The 12,544-nt window shown below is 39.2% G+C and overlaps 1 protein-coding gene across 3 annotated transcripts in view; it reads left to right on the plus strand.

The window, feature by feature from the left end:
- The window catches only part of ALK (ALK receptor tyrosine kinase), a 326,540-nt gene that overhangs the window by 91,968 nt on the left and 222,028 nt on the right, over positions 1 to 12,544 (plus strand). For all 3 annotated transcript variants that reach the window (XM_075413139.1, XM_075413138.1, XM_075413140.1), the window contains exon 3: positions 4,945 to 5,109. In XM_075413139.1, coding sequence (XP_075269254.1) covers positions 4,945 to 5,109 — 165 coding nt within the window. The remainder of the gene's footprint in view (positions 1 to 4,944; positions 5,110 to 12,544) is intronic.

A 12,544-nucleotide genomic window follows, 5' to 3' on the forward strand; every position in this document is an offset into this window, starting at 1 on the left:
GGCTGCTGAGCTGACAGCAAGAGAGCACAGTCTCCTGCTTATGCTCCATTTTCAGGGAGAAATACTTCTCGCTGCAGGCTTCTTTGCATCACCCCACACGTATACCTCCGTACTGGTGGTCAGAAATTCAGAAGGACCTGGTGAGACAATCAAAACCCTTAGATTGAATGCCCTGTGCCCTTTTCTACCCAGAGGGAATGGGGAAGGCTTTAGGAACTGGCTATGTCCCTAGGATTAATAACTGGAAAATCAATTTGTCATTTCCCTGTCATAAATTAAAAGCTTATAGCCCTTATAACATGAGTATAATAGAGGTTAGTGGGTATTGATGGAGGTCTCAAAGCTCACTCAGCAGAGCACATCTCTACTATACAATTTAAATTATGTCTCCTCCACAAGGAATATCTGTCAATATTTCTATAAAAAAAGACATCCTGTGCAAGAATATTTTATCCGTTTCTGCGCTGCTGCTGCTGCTGTTGTTGTTGCCGCTGGAGGAGGTGTGTTCTTGGGGGAGGTTGTGGTCCCATTTTTACCGGTGTGACCTCTACATTGTGCGTTTGTGTCTGCAGATGCAGTACAAATTAGTCATGTTTAAGCTGATGAGATGCCAGTTAGGATGTACATCTCTAAGCTGGTCCTTCTGAGAACAGAGAACCCCTACCTGCTGCCTTGTCTACTGTAGTGAGGTGAGAAAGCAACCACACCTTTTCAAAGGGGTGACCAGGTGAGAGGAATGGAGGAGGAGTGGTTTGTAAGAGTCCGCAGACCAGGAGTGAAAAGGACCCTTTTAAGTGAGACGCATGTAGAACTAGAAAGGAGTAGTCTAAGAGGAAATTACCTGCTGGTAAGATTTTTGTGGTTTGAAGGAGATGTGGTTTCAAACAAATAAATCTAGCCTCCTGTTGGGCAGCTGAAGAAAGGATAATCAAATTAGTTTCTTAAAAAGAATAAGATTTTTGTATCTGTCTTTAAATTAGATTATTTTTCTTCTAAATAAGATGTGTTTCTGTGATGTGGATCCAAAGAGCAAATGATCCATAATCTGACCTGCAACAGTGTAACAGGGTATTTCTTGCAGATTACTGTATTTTGGCGTATTGTTTATAGTACTATTTCAAGTTGTTTGTTTAGAAAACTCTAATCAGTTTAATTGAAACAGATGTAATTGCCAGATATTTTAGTTGTTTGTGCACAAATTATTGTTGTTAGGTATGTTGATTAAAAATAAATAAATCGAAGCACTTGCAAGACTAACATCATCAGATGTACACAAGTTCCACTGTCTTTTCAGTCAGACAGTAGCTTAATTTACTTTTCAGCCTATGATTGGTATCCTGTAGCTTCTTATGTAGCAGAAATTGAAGTGATTAATGTCTACAGCCTTTCTTAAACAGGTGTTTACCTTGATTTGATTATAAGCATCACTTGTTTCCTCTTTTAAAGTGTAATGATGATGAAATAGACTTCTAATAAATTAGCTGTTCTGTCTCTAGCGTCCAGTGGTTGCAGATGCAAAAGATTGTTGGACAAGGGGGTGGGTTTGTTTTCAGTATATTTAAAAAGAGACTGTAATTTGCCAGAACTTAAATTCCTATAGAGCCTTTAGGATCTATAATGTCAATGTAGCTGTGGCATAAAAGCATATAGTAGATATAAATCTTTGTGACATTTCTTAAAAAAAAACCCCAAACATCACAAACAAAACATTTTATTGACTAGGTACTCTATTCAAGTCCGAAAGCTCTGTATCTAGTTAATTTATAATGGTAGTAGGTTTAAAAAATAATCACTAAAAGTTGTGTCAAGTTTAATTACGTTTTCTGCAGTGTTTGCTGTTCTTCAGAAAAGGGCAGAATGGCTTTTATTCGGCTTCCAAAGGCACATGGCTTCTTCTTTATGTGATTAGCTTTATCAAGAAAAAACCAACTTGGTGTTGCGATTAATAATGTTAAGACAAAAGTGAAAAAGGAACGTGAAAGACCTTTCCTTATGCAGAGGCATAAAAAATGCAGAGGCATAAAAAATAGTGGGTGATTTGTGGCAGCAATTCAAATATTGTGAAGGTTCTGTATTGGCAAATGTGGTTTATATGGTCTTGTAGCAGCTACCACACCAAGAGTTAGCTTATCAGTGAAAAAAAGTGTATGTATTGTGTATAATGCTTTTTTTATAAAGCATATTACGTTGTCAATAGTTGAAAGACATTGCGAAAGAAGGAAAGCCTGAGGGTAGGAAATGAAGCATAGGCTTGGAAGAGTGGATGCTGTTTGCATCGACTTGACTGTGTTGCATTAGACAGCATTTCTTTGTCATAATTTCTTTGTACTGAATAGGATAATAGCACTGAAATTTGTGTCTGATGCAAGATTAATTTAAATAAGAGCCTATGAAGAGTGCAGATATTCTGGTGATGTGGGGGCACTGTGAAGTTCTGTAAAAGATGCAAGTACGTTTTCATTGAATTTCAGATACTCTCAGGTACAGGAGCCAAGGAGTCGCCTCCTTTTGCAAGGAATAACCTGTTGTAAAGGCCATTCAGCCTGACCACAACAGGTGTGTTAGATCGTGTCCACTTCTCTGTAGGCTATTCTTTGCAAGGGAAGGAAATGGTATTGCTACTTGCCTTTTTACCTTTACTTTCTCCCCTTCAGGCAGAGACTTTATTTTTTTAGTTTTCTGCAGTGGTCATAATACTAAATGTGATGACTGTTATTTAATCACATACCTCAATTAAGTTGTCCCAGTTATAGGTCAGAGGCCTTCTGTGTTAAGGGCTCTACAACCCATTGATAGCTCTCTTGAGGAGGAGGTTCTGGAAAGTGAGACTGAAGGGGGGAGCTGAGCTGGCTATCGAGTGCTTGTAGACACTGTAACCAGTGTCAAGGAGTGAGGACTGGAGGGGGCAAATCAAGAGCACCTTGATCTATGAAGGGTTTCTCTATGTGGGGGCAAGAGAGCACAAAGGTTTCTGTTCCCAGCAGCTGGTTGGGGAGGAGCGGAAGCAAGCAGTGGCTGTTGGAAAGTTCATGACAATGTGAAAGACTGGGGAGTGAAGCCCACAAAGAATGAAGTAGTTGATTTGAAATCATTGCTCTTGCCACATGTTGTCCTTGGCCTGGGCTTTCTCTTCCATTGTCCTGTGGGTTCTGTCAAAAAAGTGCTTGCATGAGCAGTATTTCTTCCCCCCTCCTTTTGACAGTGCCTTAAAGCACGTACTACGCAAGGTGTTCCCCGTAACTAAACTATACAGTAATGATGATATATCTTCTGTAATACATAGTTGAGTGTTTAGTTGCTCTTTTGTCCATTTGGGCTTTGATACAAAGTTTAATACACTCTTAACACTTTACAGGCTTAAAAAATTTTGGGTTTGTTTTTCTTTTTTCAAAGAACATCTAAGGGACTAGAGATAAGTGGTCTGAGGTTTGGGTATGATATTGCAGTAGTAAACTGTATAGTATGAATATATCCACTGTTCCCTGCTGCCTAAATTGAAGCGTGCTTCATGTATCATGAAATTTATATTGATAACATAGAGGCCTGAAGAGGGTAGCGACTTGTGCATTCAAATTTAAGGAAATATGTACAGTCCTTGTTACTGCTGCTTGTGGTGTATATGGGTTCCTTACATTATGTGGTTTCCATGGTGTTGTGAAGCATTCAGAATGCTGAGTGAATGATAAAACATCCAATTAAGAAAATCAAATATGAACTGGAAAAATAGACTCTGCTCCTTCTAGCTTGCTGGTAAAAAGGCAAATTAGCTGGGAAAAGTACTGTGAGAGGGCAACAGTATTAACCTTCAGATTTGAAAATGTTATATCACCAGGAGAATAGGCTGAACTACATAAATCTGTGCACACTAAGAAGAAATTAGATGTTTAATAGAGAATGTAATTGAAGTTTTAAAAAAAAATTAGTTAACCTGACTAGTGTCAATTCAGAATATTTGTTCCACTTGCATAGCTATTGCAGGACAGTAGACAGTGTAGAAAATTCCAAAGAACAGCTGGAATTTTATTAGGCTTTTTCAAATGGATCTAGCCTTTTCAGAAACATTGAGTTAGTTCAGAAATAGTTTTTTTTTCTGTTACTGAATACTGTGGTGACAATAGCAAATGTATACAGGGCATTCCAGAAAATTTAGCAATCTTGATGATTAAAAATAGATCTGTGCAGGTTATCACTGCATGTTGTGTTAAGCGACTTGAATTATGGTGTGATAGTAAATTGGACACTGGGAAGTGAATCATAGTTGTACCAGCAGTGTAACTGGTTTCTGAAAGAGAAACATCTCAAAAGAGAAACGCCTGTGTTGGAGGCAGATGCTGGCTGTACTGCCTGGAGGCTGAAGTTTTGCGTCAGCAGATCAAGCTTCTGCTGCCTCAGTAAAGCGTTTCAAACCCAGGGGGTCAGAAGGTGGCTTCGCAGGGTACAGTCCCTATGGCTACCAGCATGTCCCATATGCCCAGGATATATGAGTCACTTTGCAGAGTCCTGTGCTCGCTGAGATGGAATGTGACTATGAAACATGTTAGTAGTCTTTGCACTATAATGGTCCTGGTCGAATTTGAACCAGCATCCCAGAAGAGATTAGCTTTCTGTCCCATGCTATCAATTGACTAAGCTATTTGCCTTTCAGTCTGGATGATGCCTTTCCCTGCTTTAGCCAGTGCTGCCCTTTATCTGTGCTGAAGGGGAATTACTGGATCTTGGGCCTTCCTCTTGATTTGCAGTTACCTCTGTGCAGTCCATTTTGCACACGTTTTTGCCTGTTTGTGGACTTCCTTCATTTCTTTCTACCTCATTATGGAAAAAAAAGCAAGCCCTAACTTACTAAAGTGTAAAATGAGTGTGTATGGACATGTATACATACCTTCCAGAAAGAGGATGATGGATTTAATTAACCTGGTATGTTCTACATCTGTTTTCTTTTTCCAGTATTTGACTGCAATTTTGAATCTCCTTGTGAGCTGGAATATTCGCTTGCCTCAAAAGATCAGAAAACCCCCAACAATGCCTGGTTCAGACTGAGTGCAGAGGAGATCTCACAACTAAACATCCCTGATGGGCCAGAGAGAGATCACTCTGAGAATACACCTAAAGGTAAGATGAATACAACTATGTAATGTCTTTAGTGTAGTGGTTAGTTTTAAAAGCAAAACACCCTCTCTCACATCCCCAAAAAAATCCCTAACAAGAAAACCCAAAACCCCACCCAAACAAGCATGTCCTCCTAAAATACTTAAGACAGCTATAATCGTTTTACTGCAGCAGGCAATGAATGCAAACGGCATGACAAACAAAGGGGGTCCTTCTGCACATGAAAGATTCCTTTTTGTCTAAAGGCAATCTGCTTCATGTATATGGGAAGCAAAATATCAAATATAGTATTGTGTAAAATCTGAATTGGGCTGACATGTGCCATGGACAGTATTTGGATGAGAACAGTCCTATGATGCCTATGTTTAAGGTCATTCAGTGTTTGGAAGAGATGAATAAAATAAAGTGTGGTTTTACCTTTGCTCTAGGTCCTGTTTACTGCCTGCTTTTTTGCAGATCATTCTAGGCAATATCCTTGACTCTGGGTCTTAGGTTTTCTGTTTGGTAAGGAAACAAAAGAAGGGTTTTGCCCTTAATATGAGAAGAAAGCTCCTGTCTCTAAGAGAGCTAGAAAGCATGAAAGGGGGAAGGGGGTGGGATGCAACAGACCTTTCTTTTTCCTTGGAAGAAAATTTGATTTTTTAGAATTATTTTTCCTGCTCATAATCATATCTGTGAACAGCAGTGTATTTTATTAAGATTATAAGTTCTAAACAGATTTTTTTAGATGTATTTGTGCTCTTCTAATCTTGGGAAAGCAGAAAAATTCTTAACATCCTTCCTGCTGTTAGTGGCACCTGCTTGAAACCTCTCCCCATAAGGGTCGGGTGGTGTTGATGAGAATGGAGCTACAAAATAGAAATGGGGTATTTTGGGCTACGAGATTTATCCAGGCAAACAAAGAGGTATAGGGAAGGACAACAAAGATTATCGGGGATATGGAATAATTTCTGTACTAGGAAAAACTAAACAGACAAAGATTCTTTATTCTGTCTGCGATGCAGGACTACAGGTGTCTATGAAAATGCACGCTGAAGAGCGGTGGGAAGCAGCGGTGAAGTTAGTGGGTGCCAGGTATAGAACAAGCAAGAGGAGATATTTTTCGTGTAGTACCTGAATAAACTGTGGTAATAAGACACATGAATTAATGTTATGGAGGCCAGAAGTATGCATAAGTTTCAAGAAAGATCAGGTGATTTCTTGCAGAATACATTCATCACTGGTTATCTCATTCAACTGTCTGTTTACAGTCCCTGACTCAAGAAGCCTCTTATACAGAAAGTAGCAAGTGAAAGGATCCTTTTCTTAGTAGCCAGCGTCAGAGATGGCATTTGACTTCACAGACCTGCAATCTGACCAGTTGTACTGGTTCTTATGTTTGGGCAAATAGTGAGGAAAAGTTTCAGTGCTGCTTTCGTTCGTATTCTTTAATTCTGTTTTCTCATCCATATCAATAGTATATGTTTATATAGTATATATACATTTTCCCCAGATAGCCATTATAAATTAACTTTTAAGGCCCATTGCTTGAGCACTGATTCATTAGCAAACTGAGTAATTTTGGTGGGATCTGTGTCATGTGCAAAGCAGGTGGACCACATTTGTGATGCATGCAAATATCTAATTTTCACATCAAAGAACATACATGCACGTACTAAATTTCTTGCTACAAAGATACAATTAAGTGAAAGTTTGAGGTGAATCAGAATGTCTGCTGTTCTCATTTTTCTTAAATTCAAGTGCAAGCTGGCTACTGATGAAAGTTAGGAATTAAAACCTGCTCGCTTTGAATTGTGAAGAATATCTGTCAGTTTCCTGGAGTGGGGAAAAAAATGGGGAAAAACGTATGAGGAGATAAATACTTTATTCCAGGTGAAGGGGCTGGCCAGGTTGCTGTGGTGCTGTGTATTGTTGATGTGTATTTCTTCTGGATTGTTTCTGGTAACATTATACTTTTGTCTGTGTTCAGTTTTATGTCTGTCAAAGCGGAAGGGGAGACTGTTGGCTGGGCCTGTAGCCCAAAACTAAAGGCAGTATTGGTTGATGATTTCCAGTTGCCTATTAGGATAAAATTCCACTTCTAAGCCCAAAGTTTTGGGATTTTTTTTCTTCATCTGGAAGATAGGCAATTTAGGCTGAAGCTTCTGTTCTGCTGTTTTCCCCTATTTTGAGGGGCGAGTGCCCAGTGTCACAGCAATTGGGTGGATCTCGATTTGTGGGGTGCCAGGATGGGTTGTTTGGGGTGTTTTATTTGCTTGCTTGTTTTCTGTTGGTTTTTTGGGTGTTTTTGCAAATTATCAGGCATGTTGGACATAGTGGTAATTTTCTTTTAAGCCCCTCAGTAGAGCTGTAGTGCTGCAATTCATAGATGACTGTAACTCTTGTGCGTATAAAGACTCATTTGAAAATCAACACTTGGAGCTAGCATCTCTCTATTTTAAATCACTTTAATTACAGCTGCTTGGCATAGATAGTTGTGTGGTCTGTTTCAATCTGAAATAATTAAGCACAGTAATTCCAACCCCCACTGTTCGCTGCAAATTGTACTTCCAATTATCTCAATCTCATTTCGTCTCCTTTGCAGACAGTAATGCACACAGATAAACAGATAGCATAACTAGATTTTGGGATGGTTTAGCTCATCCTTGTCACTTGGCTATCAAGTCACATCAAGACATTGATAGAGATAAATGCCTTGGGTATGATTCATTGTGCTTCATCTAAGTTTCTGTAAAAGATTCAGAGGGAAATCAGTAGTAGATATCCCAAAGAGAGACATTGGAAGAACTTCTGTATTTTTGCCCCATATTGCAGCATGATGCAGGTCAGACTCAAGGAATCAGAACAAATCAGCATGGATCAAGCTACCTAGAGGAAGAACTGGTCACAGGTGTCTCAGCAATTGGTTGCAGTCACATCTGAGTGCTCCACTCACTTGGCATGTTCAGCATGTGGTGTCACACAAATCATCGATCTTCTGAATAGGGAGAGATGGTGAGGTGGAAAAGTTTGATATTAAATTATTGAGGATAAAGATTGGAGGTCTGGTTTGCAGGGAATTGAAAAAGGATGCTTAACTGGATAATAGTGGCAGGTGAAATTTAGTGTGGATTGTTTGAATTGAGGTGGTGGGAGAAATGATCAGATTTTGGCATATATAAGGACAGATTCTGAGCTGGTTGTAATCACTTAAGCTGATTTTGGGGTAAGAATAGAGCTGTGAAAACATCAGCTCAGTAGCAGTCACAAAGTAAATGTGATGTTGGGATTTACTGGGAAGGGAGAAGAAGATAGGAACAATATGCTGTAGTATAAATGTGTGGGGTAGCTGTATCTAGAATACAGCATCCTGTTCTGGTTCTCATGCATCAAAAGTCATTTAGCACAGCTGGGAAAGTTGTTAAAAGAATGTAAACAAGGATGATCTGAATTATGTAATGCCTGTCTTTTAGGAAACAAGGGTGATCCAAAGTATGTAATGGCTATCTTTTAGGAACACTTCAATTAACTAGGACTACCCTGCCTGCAAAAGACATCTAAAGGAATACATGGCAGAGTTTTAGAAAATTCACAGAATTTTATAAAATCTTTATAAAAGATGTGTAAAGGTTTATAAACAACCAAGACTTAGTAAAGAACCAAAAGGATGAGTACAGAAGGAATATTTGTTATTTCTTCTAGTACAGAATTGGGCAGCATCAGATGAAATTAGTAGATGTCAAGTTCAGAACAAAAGGAGATCCTTCAGTATGCTACAAATAGTAAAACTGTGGAACTTTTTTCCACAGGGTTTTGTTGACGCTATAACCTTCTATAGGTGCACAAATTGACAGGATATGGGCAGGGAACAAAAGTAGTTACAGCTACTAAGTTCTCAAGATGACCTTTTCTGGCATGGAAAGTCCTTGCATGATAGATCCCTGAGGGCCAGGGATGGGGAAGTACAACTGTTTGCTCCCCCTGTTCATATATTCCTTTCTATGTATCTACACCCATCTGTTTTCAGAGCCAGATGTCTGAAATTAATAGATCTTTGGTCTGTGCTGGTAGGGTTGATGTGGTGGCGTGTCCCTCCCTCACCTCCCAGCCCAGATTTTTCTTCCTTTTGAAAAAGAATAAAAATGCACTAAGGGTTTCAGACTAATTTAGAGAGTAAGAGAAAAGGTGCTATTTGAACACCTAATGTTATTTGCTGTTCTGTTAAAGCCTTATAAATTATAGTGAACCATGCAAAAATGTTAGGTATTTGGTAGGAAGAACTGCAGGACTGTCTGTCTGTAGAAATCTATAGAAGGGAGGCTATCAAAGTAATTTGTGGTTTGTTGTTTTTTTTTTAATTTTGTGCTAAAATGCTTCACTCTCATCCATTTTCCTCCATCTTGTATGTGGACCAGTAGGTGACAGAATCACTAGTGTATCTGCCAGCTAGGCCCTGCATGGTATGTGAAGATCTGCTGGAGCTGGTAATATTTCCAAGTTAAATTTATGTAACTTTCTGCAGGATCAGAGAATTAAGGTTAGAATTTCACTGATGTGCTGAAGATTGACAGGAAAACCTCCACTGTTGGGATCTAAATCAGGCCTGTATGGGCTGTAATGAGTAGACAATCCATTGTGGATTACTGGACTTCTTTTAATTCATGAATAAACAAAAAGACGCTATAAAAAATTCAAGCATTCTGCATCACTGACTGCATTTATTTATTTTGACAAGTGTGATTAATTCTTAATTATTTATGATCCTTCATAATATATTGTACTAGCAAATGTACTGCACTCTATCGTAATGAAATATGAGGAATTGGAGATCTTGCAGCTGTGGCAGTATTTCCTAAGGAGGCAGGTTAGACAACCCAGTTTGTGGTTAGAATGACAGAGATTGTAGACCAAGGAGGTTGCACTTTGCAGCTGTGTGGACGTATGTCTGTATTATGCGCAAGTGAAAGAGTCATTTGCCTCTGATAAACTTGAGAATGGGTCAAACCAACCACAAATTCTGTGCCTCTCGACTCTTGATTCAAACCCAGGGTTTTCTAGGCCTCTAGGATACAGCTCCGAGTAGCAGGTGGTTTAATATAGAATCATAGAATGCTTTGAGTTGGAAGGGGCCTTTAGAGGTCATCTAGCCCACCCCCCCTGCAGTGAGCAGGGATATCTTCAACTGCACCAGGCTGCTCAGAGCCCCGTCCAACCTGGCCTTGGATGTTTCTAGGGGTGGGGCCTCCACTACTTCTCTGGGCAATCTGTTCCAGTGTTTTACTGCCCTTATCGTAAAGAATTTCTTCCTTCTATCCAGTCTAAATCTACCCTCTCTTAAAGCCTTTGCTCCTTGTCCTATCACAACAAGCCCTGCTGAAAATATTTTCCCCATCTTTGCTAGAGGCCCCCTTCAGGTACTGGAAGGCTGCTATATGGTCTCCATGCAGCCTTCTCTTCTCCAGGCTGAACAGCCCCAACTCTCTCAGCCTTTCCTCATAGGAGAGGTACTCCAGCCCCCTGATCATCTTCGTGGCCGTCCTCTGGACCTGCTACAACATCCATCAGAAAGTGTGCCTTTCCAGAATTCATCTCTCCTGCTACCTCATCGCAGTGCTTGTATTTTTCTTCCTCCAGAAAAGTTGCTCATGGACTTATGGAGGGCAATAATTGTGGTCCCTGATCTGGAAGCACAGTTGCGGCTTCCTTCCAAGTCAAATTTTACAAGGAGGAGGAAGAGAGAAACGGCTACTACAGTTAAACTTGTGTATTTAAGGAGGAAGGACCAGCAGCAACTGGACCACAAACAAGTACACGCAAACTGGATCCAGATCTGTGCTTGATCAAATGTCAGTGATCAGTTTCCAACCACAAATGCAGTTTTAAACTTGGAGGATTAGAGGCTTGACCACTCCTGACTGTGGTGATGCTAGCAGTTTGCCTGCTCCACTTTGAAGTCTTGTGATTCTAGATAAAGTGAATTTCTGCTTCTGTTATCTGAAGGGCCATGAAAATATGCAGCTACTTACTTGATAAAAGTTTCAGATAAAGAGATAAGTGGGGGGGGGTATGACCACCATTTCAAATAAGAATCAAAAAAGTAATAAGCCACCCTGCAAATGTGAACGCCAATTGAGATAGCTCTTTAACAGGAAATGTAGATTAAACTTTGATCAAGGATGGCAGGGGAAGTGGGAGATGAATGAGGATAGTGTCCTAACTAGCCACTGCTTAGCTGAAAAGCTCTTACGTAAGTTCTAAAAGAAGAAATATCTGCACGTTGTGTTAATGTGGTTTTGATTTTTGTAATTATTACTAAAGAAATGGAGCAAGGCTAAGGCACGGAACATACTAGCAAGTGGGAGATAATGAACTGCAGGATTATAAAATGGCTGTTCACTTTAATTTGTGATTCCTCAGACAAAGAAGAATGAGGCAGATAATAAAAGATAATAAATAAGATTTTGTTTCAGATTATCACTTTATGAACAAAACAGTAGAGTATAAAGCAATGTGAGCTTTCAAGAAGTAGTTGAGAAGTTATTTTTTGTGTAGGACTCTTAAACAGAAATAAGACTTGTAACACAATTCCACTAAAAATTGAGGGGGGAAAAAAGCTCTCTCTGAAATAAGACGGCTATTTACCAGGGAAAAGAATAAAGGGTAAAGACGGTAGCTGTACTCATGCTAGACAGACACAAGTCTTTCCTTTACATTAATCCTTAAGACTTGTTTGAGGATATGTCTTGATCTCATAGAATTGATCTATCCTATGTGTCTTTTAAACAAGATATCAGAGTATTTCTTCTTTTCTTTAGTAAATCATAGCCTGGAGTTTGAGGTTTTGACAGGGTAGGTCTGAAATAAAACCCAGAATTGTCTTAGGAGAATTTCTATTTTGGAAGAAAAATGTGTTTGAACCTATAGCAAATTTTGATGAAAAACTTAGACCTGAATGTTTATTGCACCCCTCTTTTTAATGCTGGAGAAGAATGTGGATCATCCTAGTCTGCGAAGATTCCATCCAGATGGTTGAATAGTTCTTAAAAAGATACTGCTGTGGTATGATGCCACCCTGGTTTTATTATTTATAAGTATTCAGGTAAACTACAGGTAACCTATGAAGATTTGTGAACTTTCACACTTTTGTTTAGTCAAAGTGGTATTCAGTTTTGTATTAGTTATTTTCCTCTTTAGGATTTAGCCATTGAGTCAGTGGAAATAATTGTTGTATGTGAGTTGAAGGATCAGCTACATACCACAAGTGAAATAGTAGAATTAAATGAGATCTGGAAACAACACATGGACTGAAAATTATTCATAGATCTTATTGTGAATGAGAGATTTGTGGATTTGTAGGAATAACTATCAAGTTCTTTTGTAAGCAGAGAGGGTTTTAAAGTAAAAAATTTTGTTTACAGCGAGTAGTTTTGGCTGTTGTAGTTGAGATTTAAATTTTGAT

This window comes from Opisthocomus hoazin, chromosome 2 (genome assembly GCF_030867145.1).
Source record: "Opisthocomus hoazin isolate bOpiHoa1 chromosome 2, bOpiHoa1.hap1, whole genome shotgun sequence".
Taxonomy (NCBI): domain Eukaryota; kingdom Metazoa; phylum Chordata; class Aves; order Opisthocomiformes; family Opisthocomidae; genus Opisthocomus; species Opisthocomus hoazin.